The sequence below is a fragment of the Agelaius tricolor genome, unplaced genomic scaffold (assembly GCF_023055355.1).
Source record: "Agelaius tricolor isolate 1412-34295 unplaced genomic scaffold, bAgeTri1.0.p SCAF_3, whole genome shotgun sequence".
Classification (NCBI taxonomy): domain Eukaryota; kingdom Metazoa; phylum Chordata; class Aves; order Passeriformes; family Icteridae; genus Agelaius; species Agelaius tricolor.
In genome coordinates, this window is record NW_027269263.1 from 22,039,881 (window position 1) to 22,058,049 (window position 18,169).

Consider the following 18,169-nt stretch of genomic DNA (forward strand, 5'->3'; position numbering starts at 1 on the left):
CCTGGCCAGGTGAGTGGGCCTTCATGCTTGAAGGGTGCTCTGAGAAACTCCAGTACTTTGACCAAAGCCTCTTGCTGAAAGAATGACCATTGCTTTAGTGGTCAAACCTGGCATCTTGGAGGGCAAGGAGAGCAGCACCAGCAACTGGATTTCCATTCCTGAATTCATCTGGGGCAACTCTGGGATGCAGGTCACTTTATTCTCTCTGTCCATGCCTTGCAGAAGTGCATGAAAGGCAACTTTCCAGAAGTTACAGCATTGCTTTGGTTTTTTGCTTCTGTGAGGGCAGCACTATGCAGTGACTTCCTGGGAATGACCACGAGCCAAAGCCTTGCTGCTCAATGTTGGTTGAGCAAGGTGGCAACACCTCTGGAGAGGAGGAGCAGGCTTTGGGCTCTTTGAGAATTGCCTCCTGTGGTGTCAGGAACTAAGCACAAATGACTCAAAATGTTAAAAACCCAGTAGTTTTATTTCAAAGTATAAATTCCAGGCTTGTCAGACAAAACCCCACTAACAGTTAACACAGACACACGCTAATCTACAGTACATACAAAAATGGGGAAAGCTGGCAACTGCCCAGTTTAAAGTGGACATTAAATCAGTCCTACATTTTTTCTTTTGTATTTACAAGTCCAGCTGCAAAACAAAACAAGAAATCAGATTTGGAATTTTTCAACAAAGGATTTTGCACATTTGACTTCTGATGACCAATAAATTACTAAAGCTGAACAGGAATCCCTGAACAACTACTACTTAGCTATTTTATTTACAGCTACACCCTATTAGTTTAAGACAGCAGTACAAATATATATATATGTGTGTGTGTATGTATTTATATACACACGTCTGTACATATATATAGGCATATGTATATAAAAGAAGAAAAGAATGCTCAGCCTCCATAATGATAATGAGAAAGAAAGATGCCTTTTTAACTTAAAAGGGATGAAAAGGAAAATTCATTGATTTGTTTTCTCCTAGCTATCCTTATATTTTTCCTTCTTCTCTCAGAAGGTGTTTGGAAGGGAATAGATTTGCATGGCAGGGCTGGCTTAGTGTCATTTAATCTCTTTCCCTCCAGTGTTTTCATACAATGCCCACCCCTACCCAAATCAACGAATTAAAAAAATATATATTTAATATATCAAGCTTCTATTTAAAATATCTGCATAGATATTTTTGACAAAAGGAGAATACTCAAGGGGTGTATAAGAAGGCAGAATCACAGCTTGGTTTTGTACAGTGTATGCAATACTCATCCTGGGGAATGGCTGTCTTGGGAGCAGGAACAGACGTGACCCATCCCTTTATATAATATTGGGTTTATTTACTGTACATTTAAGACTAACAACATCAAGGAAGAGCTGAAGTGGTTATTTCTGTTACAGTACAAAATGATGTTCAGATCCTATTATTGAGCTGTCATGGTCCCAGTGAAGACTGAGGGGTCTTGTCTTTGTTTTCAATGGAAACAGGGTAAGACCCCTTAATTTTACAGGGAGAACACCATTAGTGTTTCCAGCCTTGTGCTAAAAGCCTTGGGAATGGGTGTCAGTGCTTGTGCTCAGTGATCTAACATGGCCAAGGGCAGCACAAACAATTCCAAGGAGCAACGTCAGACCAATGCATAGGGGAAGGTGCTCAGAGCATGGAAATAATTACAGGCTGAGAGAGCTGCATCCTTGTGTTTTCTGAAGCTGGCACTGGAGACAGTACTGATGCCTGCAGTCTGCAGTCTGTCCCCTCCCAGCATTTATGTTTTTGTATCCAATAGTTTTTAACCATACAGCAATAAAACAGGCCAGTGAAGCTGTAAGTAGGAGAAATGCAGAATGCCATTTTGCCATCAGCACTCCACAGCAGGGCTACTCTCCAAGTAGATGCACTAACTCAAATTACTTTCAACCTGGACATCCAGATGCCCTTGTATCACACACAGAGAAAACAATTCAAACCTAAAGCACACCCAAAAGTAAATGAGGATGGAAAACACAGCTGTAGTTCCAAGGCAGTACTGCTGAAATGTCATGTGCCCAGAGGCAGCAGCAAAACACAGAATCACAGAATTCAGACACAGAGTCAGGAACAACTTTATACCAAGCTATTGAAAGATGGAAAAATTTGCATTAAGTGCGGAGAAGATACCAAACTCAACAATTCCACTTAAAAACCATATAGAAATTTTTAGCATATTTAAAAGTGGATTATTGGAAGGCTTCAGTGATTGATGCTTTTCATTAAAGAAGAGACCAGTCTAGAAGCACAGTATTAACAGACTTGTACTGAATGTTGCCAAATATTTTGGTAATACTTTAAAATAAAGTCTATAAAAGAAACAAATTGTTCTGGTTGATTGTTGCTAGAAAGCTTCTCAATAGTTTTAATCATTCTGGGAGGTAAAAGATAATAAAACCATCAGCCATTCGACTACATGGGAAAAACTGCCATGAGGTAAGGAGTTAAGCACTACTCATGTTTGTTAGCAACTCACTGCAGAGATCTGCTCCACAGTGACAGTGACTGCACAAAACTGGCATAGTTTTCTCTTTGGGCATCAGTGATTTAGGGACCAGCTCCCTTGGAGGTCTCCACACCAAACCAGGCATCTCAAAGTCAAGGTGTGCTTTATCACACACTTCTCCACCAGTACTTGCTCAAGATACTGGAATTCGACCTTTAACAGCCCTGCTGGGATGAAACAACAGGGAAGTGATCATTCACTCCAGAGCTGCAACGTCTTTGGTCAATAAAGGTGTCTCACAAAATCCTGCCAAAAACCCAGAACTGCTGCCATACAGGCTAGAAATGGATCTGGTAAGACAGAAGCCAGTTTTTAGTCAGTTCAATAAAGAACTAAAACTTTAGTAATGAAGTATGAATCTTCTTTCTCTAATGATGCAGCCACAAAACCTCCAAATGGAATAACACACCATCCCTATTAATACCTCCACTGGAGGAAAGAAAATACTCTGATGCAGGACTTGCACCCCCTGCCTATCCCAAAGGAGACAAACCTAACTAGGGATATCTAAATGGAAGCTCAAACTATAACAAAGCTCACTTATTGTTTGGGCTGGAATCACAACTAAAATGAAGTTCTAGGTTGTATCCTCATGCTTATTTCAACTTTCAAACTGTAAAATTTCATACTACTGATACAGCCAAAGGCTCTTTGGTACCACCTCAAAGACACATTAACAAAAAATTGTGCAAGGACTTGACAGCCATCAACTGGAAATAACTGTTCTAATCTCTATTACAGAACTGTCTTTATAAGGACCATAATTTAGTCTATTTCCACAAACAATCTAAATGCATTATTAAGTAATTATTCCTTAAAATAAGCAAACAGAACATTTACTTAAACACAGAAAAATTCAAGGAGTTTTTGATAATAGCACCAGAAGTACAGGGACAACTGCAGATCAAAGGAAAGGTTACACACTGTTCATACACAGTGTGAACCTCCTCTGAGGATACTTGGATTTAGCCAGAATTTTTGCTTGCCGAAATCAACTTTTAAATGCAAGTTTTCATACAGAGAATATCCATAACTCACCTGAGAGAAGTGACACTCCCAGCTACATGAAGCAGTGCAGTAAATCAGACAGACGTCTACATTGGCATTTCTTTCATTTTAAAGATTCTAAACAAAGGAACCACAGCTACAGAACCCATTATCTCTTAGAATATTTCAGCCCTGTTTGAGGATTTAACTTCTCTGATACTTTTTCAATCTTGCTTCACACTTCAGCATGCTGGTTTTGAGAAAGAGAGCACTGAAATGAAAAATGTCATAGTCTGCAGCTTTGCTATATGGTGAAGTGGATTAAAAAAATATCTTTCCCCTCTAAACCCATTGTTTGGTTCTACTGGGTAGGAATGCAACTGAAAATTGCCAAAATTCAATCCTCACATCTACTTTCTTGTCCAGGTGCGCTACAATTTTGTTCTACAAAAAGCAAGTTTAACAAGTCAATGACAGCAGGGGAGATGCACCAATTTCTTTTCTCAGCTCAGAAACATCATGAAAGCATCTATTAACATTTGCAATCGCTCACAAGGTTCAGGCCAGTGTCTAAAACAGTTTCTAAAACCCCCTTGGCTATGTCTGCTTTCTGCAGACACAGGCAGGTGATGGGAGTGAGAAGCACACTGGGAAGCAGCTCCTCCTTTTGTACTCACTGAGCATCCAAACGAGTGCAAACAGGCAGAAGCTTTCATGGCACTGCACCACGGGGATTTATTCTTTGGCTGAATTGCAGCTTTCCCAAAAGAACCAGGAAAGGCTCTGGTGGAAAATAATGTCTGTATACTCAATATTCTTGACAGGACAAAAACAACTACTCAGTAAGGAAAGGGTTGAGTGATACTGCAGATAAGAACAAATTCACAATCAGCAGATGTTACACTTTCTTGTCTTTACATAAATAGCAATTACTGCAGGCCTGGAAAATGAGAAGCACTGATAAAAGACTAGAAGGGTAAAAGGAAAAATAACTCCAAGCAAATAAAAGAACACCACAAGGTATCTGGCTACATTTTATTTCTGAAATTATTCTTTAAGGCACAAAATAAATCTAAAAAATAGGGCTGGATGTATGAGGGGAGGGACAGAGAAACTGCCAGAACTATCAAGGTGTGAATGGAGACTTTACAATCCAGTTTCAGATCTGGGAATGCTCCCAGGATGAGTAGGGGAGGGTAGTGAAAATAGAGGAGCATTCTTACTTAGAAGAGGTAGGAGGTTGTGGGTTGATTATTCTTTTTTCTCCACCACCTCCAAATTTACATGGGTTCCTGGCCAGACTCAAGTTCCCTTCCCTCCCCTCAGAGAGCTTATTACAGTTGGTAAGGTAAGACCAGACCACTCAAGCCTCCAGTACAAAAAGTGAGACCTTGAATCACCCTTCATGTCACATCACAGAATGCTGGGGGGAGCAAGAGGCAGATTGTTTTTGCCCTTGTGTTGGTGTCTCAACAGACATTACAGATGTATATATTTTACTTTAGACAAACTGCAATTTACTATTTTGTTTCCATTCTGAAGCAGAACCCCAGGCATTCAGGATGCTCTTGGATAAAGGATAGTAGGTATCTAGGTGCAACACCTGTCATGGAAGGAAAAACAAAATTTTCAAATAGCCAATGGCATGAACTATTTAGAAAAAACAGGCTCTCTTGCTGCAGGTCAGACTTTATTTTTCTTTTGGTTCTGAGTGCATGTAGTGTATCACACAACTGTTTAAAATAATCCTGCAGAGTGGATTTAAAGGTGAATTACATGCATGGGATCAACTCCTCCCAAACCTGGGGTAATTCTTGATAGCAGGACAGGTTTAAAGGGTCCAAAGATCTCTAGTTTAACTGCTCTGGGACGAGATCACGTCTGTGGACTGGGGGTCACAGAAGGGTCCAAAGCGTCCATAGACATCCTTAGCCCGGACTGCAAAGTAGTATTTGCTGCCAGACACGAACTGTGTCAGCGTGCACGCCATGGGCAGTGGCAGCGCCTTCACCTCCCCGATCTTCTTCCACTGCGAGGCCATGGTGGCACTGGGGTCCTCGTGGTAGGCATACAGGTGGTAACTGTCCACGGTGGCACAGCTCCGGTCCACCTCCATCACGCTCCACGACAGCACAATCCCATTCTGGCTCTGTACCCGGGCCAGCTTCAGCTGTGGCTTTTGAGGTGGAGAAGTGTTGGCAGCTTCGGGGGGCAGACGTGGTGGCTGTGGTGCCTCTGGAAGTGGAGCGGGATGTATGGGGCGTGGTGGCTCCTAAGCAGCACAAGAGCAATAAGGGAAAAGTCAGAATCTGCAGCAATAGAAGAAGCCTTTAATACATCATTCCCCAGGTAAATGGAAGCAGATGAGCCTGCAGTCACCCAGCCATCAGAACTCTCAGTCCTGTGTGCACAGGCAAGGCAGCAGCTGCAAATGATGAGAAGGGGTGGGAGCAAGGATGCCATAAATTCTTATTCATATTTAAATCCCTAGTTGTGCGAATGACATTGCCACAGTAATTTCCCTGTATCTTCTTTGCTTCCCAGCCAGGGGAGGATGAACTCAACACTGTGCCCTTTATGAGGACTGGGCAAGCAGGTTCACAGTGACTTTGAACCAATCTACATTTGAGCTGCTGTTCCCACGTTACCCAACACCCCAGACAGGGCATTAAGCTAACAACTCATCCTCTCTTCTACGGACAGGTATTCAGTCACAAAAGGAAGACAGGGTAATGATGCCACATAGATCCTATCACTTTAAATTGATCACAAAAGCTCGGCCTCACTTTCCAGAAACAAGGGCACAAATGTGTCTTTCCAGTGATACTTCTTTTTTATACTGCAAAAACAGTCCTAGGTCTCTCATTTATATTAGTTAAGATGAATTTAGGAATGCAGTTACCATGCTTCAAGCCTGAGATCTTTCAGGTTGGAATCTGGGGTAGTTGTTGGCATCTTAAGTGTTCTGCGTGATATTTGCTTCATTTATTCTCATTATTTATCATGGAAGAGTGCACTGAGTTGATTATGTCTAGACTGAAAGGATGGTAAGCCACCTTCTTGACAATATATTTACCATTTCAGGACACTGTAAGTAATGTGACTGCCCAACATTGAGTGTACAGGCAATGTAGTTGAAATGAAATTAAATGTGTTAGAGAAAATTCTCAAATTCTAACCAAAAGGGGTTTTAGGTGATGCAGAAGTGATCACCCTCAACACTGACTAAAAACCTCTGGAGTTTGGGAGTTGGCAACCTTGGAGATTTGGTCTGCACCTTGTTCTCCTACCTCAGTTTTGCAAAGAGCTGTACTAAAAAGCGGCCACCCAGTTCATAGCCAAACCATGACAAAACATTTTACTGGCAGTTTTTCTGTACGCTTGACTCCATGAGTCACCTGCAGACAGCTCATGCACTAATTTTCAGTATGTTCTCCTGGTAATTTGGAGAAGGCCAGGGTGAGTTAACAGATTGCACAGCTTTTACCATTCTGGGCAGGAGCTGCTGTAGGTGACTGGGTGGTGCCATGCACAGAATTGGCTGTGGAGTGTCAACAAGGCATTTGAGTGCTCTGCAGCTCACACTAAGAGCAGCCTGAGATGCCAGTGCAGAGACAAGGCTGTACATTGGAGGAGGTGGTTGGAGAGCCCCACTCACCGTGTGCGCTTGCGGCGGCGGTCGGTGGTGCACCGTGAGCTGAGGCGCTCCCGAGCCCAGAGCCAGCCCGCTGTTCACCACGTAGGTTGTCTGAGGCATCCGCACGGTCACACCTGCAGGGAGCACAACGAACACTCTGAGCATTCAATACTTACAGGCAGCTAAACAGAACATTGGAAGACCAGCTCCTTGGTTCTGCTGCATGAAGCCAAATTTCAGACAGACTCCTCCAGCTGCCAGCAGACTGATGAAGCACTGTGTAACAACAAAATCACCTCCCATCCCCTGAAGCTGTAAAAGTGAGACAGAGCAAGCGCTTGTGTTTGCAGAGGGGACAGAATGTTGTTTTAGCACTTTGTAGCATGAAAGAAATGGGTGAGGAGGAGAAGCGTGGGAGATACAGGGAGCTTAAGTATGAAAAGAACAATTACATCATTTTGGGATTCAGAAAGGAAAAGAGAAATGCTGCTGCAGCACAATGTTATTCACTCAGAAGGCTGTGCTGTGGATGACACTGAAAGCAAAAAAGCTAAGTCACTGTCCAAGAAACTTGTCCTCCCTCCCAGAACAGACTCCATGATGGACACTACTCACAGGCATCAACATTTCAGTCATTCCCACAGCAAACTAACCTGCCTGGCAGGAATAAACTAGACAGTTTTATAGCCTTGTAAATAATAGCCAAAACTCTTGCAAGCTACCAAGTTTTCATTCATTTTATACCACATCTAATTATCTTAAGTAACACTTTATCTAGTCACTGTTGGAACATTTATGTTCTGTGAACTCAAAGCCTTTGCTCATTGTTATGGATTGCCTGGGTAATCCCTCCATTTCTGTCGAGAAATACAAGATTTGAGGCAATCTCTATGATACCCTAGTTCTACACTTGTGTAAGACTGAAGCATTCTAATACTCCAGAAGACAAGCTCACAAAGCAACACATTATCAGGAAACCACAGTTATTGTATGGCAATTTCTTTTCTTCATAAACATACATCAAACTACAATCCACAGGGAATGAGGGTCAGAAGTCTGTGTAATGTGTGAGTGCAAGGCAGGGACTCAGAGTGCTAAATCTTAATGCTTTAATTATAAAGTGCTAAACACTGGGCAGGTGCTTTATATCTTTTTCTTATTGGAGTCTCTCTAAGAAGCTGATGAAGCTTGTGTGAACTCCTGTGGTTTAAACTGTAACCTGAGCTGGCTATTCCTCCTCTGTGAGAACCTGGTAAGATACACTGGTTTAGTATGACTGTAGCTCTGTCTCAGGAAACTACAACCATCTGAAGATGGTCAGAAATGCCTTAATAAGATATAAGATACAAACATAGCATCACTTCTAGGTAGGGATACTACTCACTTGAGGCAGAAGTACAAAACTGCAATTTGCAAAACACTTTGGATGGGTTCTCACAATCAATTTTTCAAAGACAAAGTGCAGCAGCACTCTTACTCAAGAAGCATCTGCTACTGGCACTAAAGGCTGTTGCAATGATAACATAAATCAATATACATCAGTAGCAGCATTACTACCAGGACATCACAAAGGAAGGCACATACTCATAAAAAAGGGAAATTTATGTTAAACATAAAGGTGTTAAAACAACTATAGTGTAGAAATTGTGGGGAGCAAAAAAAAAACCAGTTAAAATCCACCACTTTGTAACAAAATATCATTTAAGTTCTTTATTTTTGACATCTATTACTCATTTCAGAAAATGAGTTTATTGCTAGGAGAAGGTATCACTTATGCATTTGCAAAGTCAAGGGGAACTTGCCAACATCTCAAGGAAACTCAAGCATATATCAATTTCTGATACATCTGGCGAGAAATTTCATCTCTTGAGGCCTTGAGAAAGGAAAGAAATTTGCTGAGCACAGGACATCAGAGATTGCTATGGAATTACACTAGGATGCCTGATAGAAATGTAACTTGTAGCCAGGAAATCAAACATGATTTTCTAGGGTGATGCTTGTCATATTACCTTCCACTGCCTTGTAAAGTATGTGGGGTGTGTACCACAGATACTTAATTGGCAGAGCTGGTGCCTGGGATGACTTAACTCCAATTTCTCCTCATTCACATAGCTACAAATAGAATTTCTTAGCAGCCCGAGAATTTTCTGAATTCCATAAACTGGGAAAAAACCCTAAACTCTCTAACTAATACCAGTACTGCAAAAAGACCAAACAACAGATCCAAATCAAAAACCTAAACGCCACATCCATGAGGTAGAACGTACCAAGCTATGTCACGGTAAGAAGCACATGGGAGGAATCATCCCTTACCTCCAGTCTGTGGGGTGACTGGCCTTAAGCCTGGGCTGGTCATGACAGCTCCTCTTACAGGATTCTGAGCTGGTGGTGCAGGAATAGTGGTATAGACCACCTGATGGTTAGCAGGGGTTCTTGGGATAGGAAGCTTGGGATTAGCTGGAGCCACGGGCCGATGAGTTACATTCACCGCTGTCGAAGCTGAAAAAAAGACAGAGCACACTCTAAATCTGAATTTCATGAGTCAAAGCCATATGCCTATTCCAGAGTACACATCTCCTTTGGAAAACTGACTCATCTGAGCCATGTAAAATAAAAACTGTGTCCTCTTTGGGTATTGCAAGAGAAGTAAAAACAGCCTAAACGGTATTTTACTGAAATATTAAAGTCAATATATATACGGCTTCCTAACAGAGAAGATAAATATAATGTCTCCCCCACTCCCTGCAAAGGTCTTGTGTGTAAGGACAGTGGAAGAATATAAAATCCACCAAGGAGTCTGCAGAACACAGTAATCATAAGGGAATTCCAATGCCAACTAATCTTCAGCGATCACATACAGAAAAAAAAATAAAAGAAAAAAAGAGGATCTACATTTCTTTAGATGGGGAAAACATAATCACACTGCAAAGTAATATTTAACTAGGGCTAGAACTTCAATGTCAGCCTTGCCATTCCCTCTGCCAAAAGAATTAACTGCCAAGGGACAGACATAGGAGTGATGCTGATAATGTTTTTTCCCCCGTTACTTAAAGAAGGTACAGGTTTCTTCTCCTTCACTTTTACCAACAGTAGTATATTTAATAACTTCCATGACTATCCTTAGCAGAATTTCTTCCTCTCCATAAATAAAATTGACCCTGAATTCTTTTCAAATCAGTAGTACTGTCCTTCCCCTTTATCAGTTTAAAAGAACAAATGTTATGGGAAACTGACTACAATGAAAGATTATGAAGTGACTCAAACATTCTGCATATTCACTTTAAAAGATTAGCAAAACGTAGAGCACACAGCAGTCTAATTTAAGGAAAAAAGCAGCCACTGCACTCACACAGTGATGTCAAATGAAGTTACCTGTTGGTATTACATGGATGGTGGTCTGGGAAGGGCCACTTGTTGGCACACCTGGCTGCTGCACAGAGCTTGGCTGCAAAGGTGGCAAAGGCTGCAGGGGTCGAGTCAAGGGCTGGCTGGGTATGCTCAGTCCTGGCACAGGTGCCTGGCTCTGGTTCTGCTTCTGCTTCTTGCCATCTGCTTTAAAAGAAACAAAAGATATAGGCAATAGCAAACAGAAATTTTTATTTCTGAATCACAGTTCCAAGCACCACAGAGTTTTACAATCCTTTCCTCCCTCTCCCATTTACAGACTGGTGAGGATATTCGAAGCATGACATTTCTCTGACCTTTTTTGCTTATGCAAACAAATCTGCAGAAAACTCATTTAAATCTTTTTACTTTCATCCCTGCAATTTCCCCTGTCCAGACACACTCCACAATGTTTTATTCTATTATCATGAAGTCTGCATATTTCAGAGCAATTTGGAAACCTGAATTCAAGGGAACACTGTGCCAAAGTCTTTAAAAGTTGTTACTAAAAGCAAATCCTAAAACCTTTAAAGGCCTGAACACTGCAGTACTCAAATTTTGTTCTCTAAATAAATCTTGTCTACCTTTGATGTTTACATCTTTTTATTTGCTGACTCTTTCCTTTTTTCAATCTGTTAGTCCTCTTGCTGCTACTTTGAATTTTCACAATATTTACTTAAAAAGGGGGAAATTGCTTTATTATTTATAGAAAATTTTAAAAAGAAAATTTGTTTTATCACATTGACACCCTCCTCAACATGACTTACTGACTTGTGATACTGAAAATATTGCCTGTATCTGTAGCTTACTACTGCAATACTGTTTCCTGCTTTAGTTTATTTGTGACTATATAAAATATTAATTAGAGTGCAAGGCTGTATGTAATCAAGACTTTGCACAAGTTGAATTAGGAAAAATTGAGAAGCTTTCATCTGGACATTAAAGCAGTAATGGGCAGAGGAGGCACCCACCCCTGAAGAACTAAACACCACAAGATAAAAGAGTAGATTTTAAGGACTGATACTCAAAAGGATTCTCCCCTAATAAAACTGTACTTACATCAGCCACTAATTCAGTAAAAGAGCATAGAATATAAAGATGACAATATGTAAATACTCATTTTACTCTTGAGAAAATAGAACAATATAGTGAGAACCACATTTGAAATGTTCAATTAAGTATACCAGCTAGATTTGAAAGCATTAAGAAGAGGGTTAATGCCACCATAGCTCAGAGTGTTGGGGTTTCTGGCAGTTTAAGACTATTTGGATGGTCTCCCTGAGCTGTGTTTAACACTAGCTGCTAACAGCCTGAAGTAGCAGTACCCTTCACAAACTGCTATATGATTCTATGAGACATAATTACAGAATCACAGAATCATCAAGGTTGGAAGAGGCCTTAAAGATCATCTAGTCCAACCATCAACCCAACACCATCATAGTCACCCCCAGACCATATCTCCAAATTCAAGACCTCAAGAATAAAACACAGTATGAATTGCAGCCCATATTTTTTTTCTGTAGACTCAACAGCCAAGCTACCTCACTGAAGCCACTGGATGAAAATATACTGTGTTTTTTTGTTTGGTTTTTTTTCCAAAGTCTATAAAAGGAGCAGTGAAGGGATGCTTATTTTGAAAACAAAAGGTGAGATCCTTCCTGCTCTTTGATTAACTAATGGGCCTTGTGATTGGTTCAAGCTTCTTTTATTGTCCCTGATTATGAGAGATTTCCCAGTGTTCAATAAACTACTTGACTTCAAAGAGATTCCTACAGAGATGTATACACATTTGTTTTTACTTCAAATATTTAGAGACTGCTGCACATCTCAACTACCACTGAATAATTTCAGTGATGTAAGTGCCTTCTTAGTCATGATTTACAAGATGCACTTACAGTGCAACAAGTAAACACCTTTACAGCCTACTGCTGTAAATGTGGTGCAAGGAAAGATGACAGTCTGGACAAACAAGAGGGCTTTTCCAGTTTTGCTTTTGTTTTTGATTTCACACAGAGCAAGTTCATTTACCCTTGACAAATCAAGAAGAGCCCTGCTGACATTCCAGTGACTGGAAACTAGGTCAGCATTGCACCACCCACAGGAAATGATGACAGATAACTAACTAGACTTCATTAAATAAATGGAAATAAGAAGAAAAGGTTATTTAAGCAAAAAAAAAAAAAAAACCAATAACAGTGCGGAAGACTGGGTACATAGTAAGCACAGGACTAAGGTTAGAAGTCATTATGGAACAGTTTCCAATACTAAATGAACACAGCATCATATTCACAACAAATGTGGACCTAGAGGACACAGCAAAGTATGATTTATGGATATAAGCATGAAATGGAAACTGTTACTACTGGAGGTGTAAGCAAAACTCCTACTCCAATACACAAAACAGAAGAGGGACTAATTTCCATGCCAGAAACGGTCTACAACACTGCAGTTATAGCACAAAGGAGTTTTGAACAGTGTTCTGGTTCACAACTGGTATAGGTGGATTACAGAACACCAAGCATGCCACAGGCATGCTCAAGAATAAGAAAAAAATTAGAGAACTACAGATTTGTTAACCAGATAAAACACCTTATAAAATAAAACACTGATTATGTATATAATAATTTTTCTTACAAAATAATGAAAAAGCAGAACACAGCTGTTTTAATTTAAGAGTGCATTTAGGTATCTTTCTTAGACTACAGACCCACTTTGGACTAAATCTATTAATTGTTTCAATATTAATACAAAATAATTTGATGATCCTTTTTGAAAAAAGGCCAGCAAGGTCCAAAGTGCAAGTATTGCAAGATACTTGCAGCAGGAAAGTATCTAGATTACTCTTAACATGGTTTCTCAAAAATTACACACCCTCTTCATTCATAATTTTTGCACAAATCAGAAGATGTTATTAGATATTAGCAGATAATAAGATCTATTCACATACCTATTACAAGTAGCAGAATTAGGCTTACTTTTTATGTGGGTGACAATGCTGTAAAAGATAATCAGGAACTGATGTTCCCAACAACACTATGGAAGTGCTGATCTTGAATTTGAATTAGTATCGAGCTAATATTCCTGCAGGAAACACCATAATGCTGAAAGTATTTTCTATCCTGAGGTTGTGTAAATCTGGGAGAAAATAAAACCTGCTCCACATTTGCTGTAAACAAACTTCAGTGGAAAAAATACTTGGCCAAAGGTACACAGATGCTTATGATCAAGCAAAAGCTGTTAGAAGTGTACTCCTCTTCTGTTTAACCTTGAAATTTTTATCAGAACGCATTCCTGAGAAACTTGCTCCAAAATCCTAGTGCTGTGTTCTCACTGCAGGGTGAAACTCAAGCTTTTATTAGAGCTTCCTATGTTTTTACAGCACATATTAAAAACCACTGACTTCTCACACAAATTCCCAACATGAACTAATCTGCATTGGCTTCAGACTACCAGCTTCTGCTTTGCAGGGAAGAGACACAGGGGAGCTAACCCAGCACAAAAGTACTCCACTAATAACCTTCCTCCTAATGGAAGGACAGTATTCTAAGACCTGACATTAAGGGGAAAGAATCTCAGAATATCCCACTGGATAAATTTTTAAGATACTGGCTCAAGCCCCAACAAAGAAACTGAGGAAGAATTAAGCTGCAATGGAGCTACAACTCTGTAGCACTCCTACCTACAGAAGCAGTCTTACAATTGTATGTGCAACTGTGGTATTGATCTTTTATGGCAATTGTGAGGTGAGCATCTACTTAATGCAATTAGGAAGAAAAATGTTATTTTCAGAAACTTTTAAGATAGAAAAATATTAGCTGAAATATATTACAATACTGTGACATGCTACTTTAAAATATACCCCAAATCCATTTTAATCTATCTGCTGGGTGTCTTTTACAAAATATTAAATAGGACTGGGGAGGTTAACCTTGTCTGACAGGCTTGCACAGTCTTAAGGTAACCACCTTTTTATCTTTTTGAGAACTAACCCTCAGAAGAGATGACAGTGATAAAAACTTGTTTGCCTCAGCTATTCTGCCACTCAGCTTGTCAAGTCAAAATCCTGGCTGAAAAGGACCTCTGGTGGCTGTGTAGTCCAATTTCTTGTTGAAGCTGGATTGTCAATAGCAATTTATTGTGGTTTTGCCCTGCTAAATCTCAAAAACATTCAATAGGACAGTTTCTACCATCCCTCTGTGCAGCATTATGCTGATTTCTTTCCTCCTCATTCCTGAACTTGTAGTTCATGGCCACAGTTCCTTAATGTATCACTTGGCACTGCTGAAGAGAGTTGTGCTCTGTCATTTTTGTAACTATCCTCCAAGGAGCTGTAGGCTGCCCTGACATTGTCTCTTGCTTAGCTCTCAGGTCATGCACTCCAGGCCTTCACCATCCTGACACCATCAGTGGGAGCCTCTCCAGTGCTACCACAACTCTTCTGAGCTTGAAGAAAAGGGAGCCAGAACTGGACACCCTATTTCAGCTGTGGTTCCACCAGTGTCAGTTTGGGGGAATACTTAAATTGAAATGAGAACACACTGTTGGCTCATACTCAATTCACTGTGAAAAGCAGAGAGTCAGCTATCTGAATTGCATCATACCTCCCTAATACTTGTGTACCTCACACACTCCCTTTTTGGTGATAACATCACATGGAACTGTTCAAGGCCAGGCTGGATGGGGCTTTGAGCAACATGGGCTAGTGGGAGATGTCCCTGCCCATGGCAGGGGGGCTGGAATGAGATAACTTTAAAGATCCTTTCCAACCCAAACCATTCCATAACTCTACGATTTCTCACTGGAAGAAATGCTACCACATGCCAAAATGATTTTCTACATTTGTGTAATACAAATGCAAAGCAAGTCAAGCTATTAAGAATGTTTGTGTAGAACTTGAATGCACAAGCTAGAGAAATAACTACAAGGTTGTCCAGAGGAATCAAACTTCTTGGTGGCTGGACTTCAGAATGTAGCACAGGGACATGCATTTAGTGGCCAAACAGAATGAAAATTTTACCTCCAGTAGTAGAAATATGATTTTTTTCCAATGGAAACGACAGCACAATACATGGCCTTACGTAGAGACTCATTACTTCTGTGAAGTACTACCATTCTTCACTAATCCAATGCTAACTATAATTAGATGGCCTACATTTACACAAGATTTATATAAAAGAAATGTGTTCTTTTAAATGATGAAGTGCATCCAAACTGCCAAAGTACACAAGAGCACGACTATATTTACTCTGCTCTTGGCATACAGTCCCAAAGCAAACAACAGTTTGCATTTGGTCTTTAAACTCTTGCACATAAAGTGTTAGTTAAACAAAAGATTACAAGCTGTAATACTCTAATGCCTAAATATCAACTGTAGAATTAAAAGCCCTTTAATTATAACCAGTAAAAAGAAAAAATAAATACATCTAGAAGAGCTTTTGAAAAGTTCATCAAAAACTCAAACATCTCAAATTACTCCCCAAGCCTGAGGTACTTATGCACAGATAGCCCTAATGCTTAAAATAAAGGAATAGTAAAAATCTTTAAGACTGTAAGCAAAATTCTTTTTCTTTAATATCTAACATAATTTTTTTAACAGGAGTCCTATCTAACTGAAACGCCAAAGAAAAGAATACCCTAAGCAGAAACAGAAGTTGATTCCTTTCTGCCATTCAAAGGATGAAATAACACTTGTAGCTCAACTATCCCTGCAGCTAGGAAAGTATTTTTCACCTACCTTGAGAGCAGCTGTCATCCTCTTCATCCAGTGTAAGATCAATGACACCTCCTGATTCACTTCCTGTGAACTTCCCGCTCTGAAAGACAAAACTCCTTTGTTTTGCAAAAGCAGATCCAGGGAACACAGGTGGAAAAGGGACACATTGAACATTCAGGAGAGGTCTCAGAATTGATACTTATTAGAAAGGAACTGCTGAAATTATCAAGAGAAGGTAATTTCAGACGAATATCCCAGGACTTGAAAAATGGGCCATAACCAAATGACTGTATTGCAGAAACAAGTATTAAAGTATTTTCAGCTTTGTAAGGGGTTTTTACAAATTGATGACTAGTAGCACATTGCTGTTTTACAAGTAAATGCATAATAATTTGCTGGTATAGTGTATTTCAACTATGACTCCTAACATTTTAATCTGGTTGTAACCTGTCCTTTCCTCTGCATAACATTCTGACAGAGCAGTCATCAGGACAATGCATTACTTATCTTGAGACAGCTTTGCTGCTGTACTTATGAAGACACTGACTTCATATTAAGAAAAAGGGAAAACTACACTGGAACTTTTATGCTTACAAAACACATCAAAAACCATCAGAAAACTCCAATTGTATTCAGTAATTTCATTACTGTATTCTCACCCATTATGAAAAATTTTAGCATTTATTATTCTACACACAAATCTATTTTTAATCTTCCCTTTAGAGAGCATAAAGGGATCTTTTAAGCTATTGCCCAGGTTATATGTTTTAACAAAAAACCCTAGAAGACCACCAAACAAGATTTATCTTGTAGATCAACTGCTGTCCCATGGCTGGTCAGACTGTAGAGATCCCTAACATTTTCCCTTAGGTGATGAGAAAAATATGGGGGAGGTCTTACATATTTCTGTGATTTTAAAGACAATTTCTAGAAAACAATCATGATTATATGAATTTCTACTTCCTTAAACTTGCTACAAAAAGTAGTTGAGGTTTCTTCTTTTTATTGTTGTTCTGTGGAGAGATTATCACTTATTCTTGGACTGAACTGCTACACATTTATGGATTAGAGTAAACAAGTTTCCTTAGGACAGACAAGGAGTTACAAAAGCACCATAATTATCAAATATCTCTGAGCAATTAACATGGGAAAAAATATAAGGTATCAGACCCACATGGTCTGTACAAATGCTGACATGATACACCCTAGGAATATTAGAGATTTTTCTGTGCAGTCAGATGGTGACAGATGCACAAAGCCTAAGCATTAAGATTATCTGCTCTATGACCTTTCATTTGGAAAAAAACTAGGCATTTAAGGAAGTCCTAAAGGCAATTCTCACACAGGCAAGGCTCTGAGGAGAGGCAAAAAGAGGCATCTTATGATTACTAAATGCAAGGAGAAGCTGCTTGAATTATCAGTCAGTGAATTTGGAGTGCCTGACATTTCTCTTTATTATCCATTATTACAACCTGATTTCTTTTTGTCTTAAAGCTGATGCTGCCGCTGATGCTGCCACTGATGAAATTCTGCTAATAAAATACAATACCAAATTTAAGTACAAAATATCTAACTACTTATATTCACAGGTGATATAAGAGATCTCTACAGGGATTCATCTTTCCAATACATAGAGAAACATATTTCAGTTATTAACCACAGAATTCTTCTGTTGAGTGGTTGCTATTTAAAATACTTTCTAGCTTCAGGTTTCTTAGTATGATGAGCTGATTTAACTTGAAGCTTAAGAAAAAGGCACATTAAAATAATCAATGATAAATTGATTAGCATAAAGTCAAGAGGAATTTCATTCCAACTGGATGATCTTCCCAGCCACCAATGTGTATTTGGAACCATGGTTCTCTCTGCCAGGAGAAAGCAGATTGATAAATGGAGAGGGAGATTTAAAAGGAACTACAGAAAGAAG

At 39.6% G+C, this 18,169-nt stretch overlaps 1 protein-coding gene across 13 annotated transcripts in view; it reads right to left on the minus strand.

Moving 5' to 3' along the window:
- Positions 1 to 450: 450 nt before the first annotated feature.
- Positions 451 to 18,169, minus strand: part of ATF7IP (activating transcription factor 7 interacting protein) — an 82,605-nt gene continuing 64,886 nt past the window's right edge. For 11 of the 13 annotated variants that reach the window (XM_071423089.1, XM_071423087.1, XM_071423078.1 and 8 more), the window contains 5 exons: positions 16,264 to 16,342; positions 10,518 to 10,697; positions 9,459 to 9,644; positions 7,167 to 7,279; positions 451 to 5,780 (listed from right to left, as the gene is read on the minus strand). In XM_071423089.1, the coding sequence (XP_071279190.1) occupies positions 5,364 to 5,780; positions 7,167 to 7,279; positions 9,459 to 9,644; positions 10,518 to 10,697; positions 16,264 to 16,342 (975 nt within the window). In that variant the 3' untranslated portion in view covers positions 451 to 5,363. The remainder of the gene's footprint in view (positions 5,781 to 7,166; positions 7,280 to 9,458; positions 9,645 to 10,517; positions 10,698 to 16,263; positions 16,343 to 18,169) is intronic. The other 2 variants (XM_071423088.1, XM_071423092.1) reach the window with 1 other exon arrangement.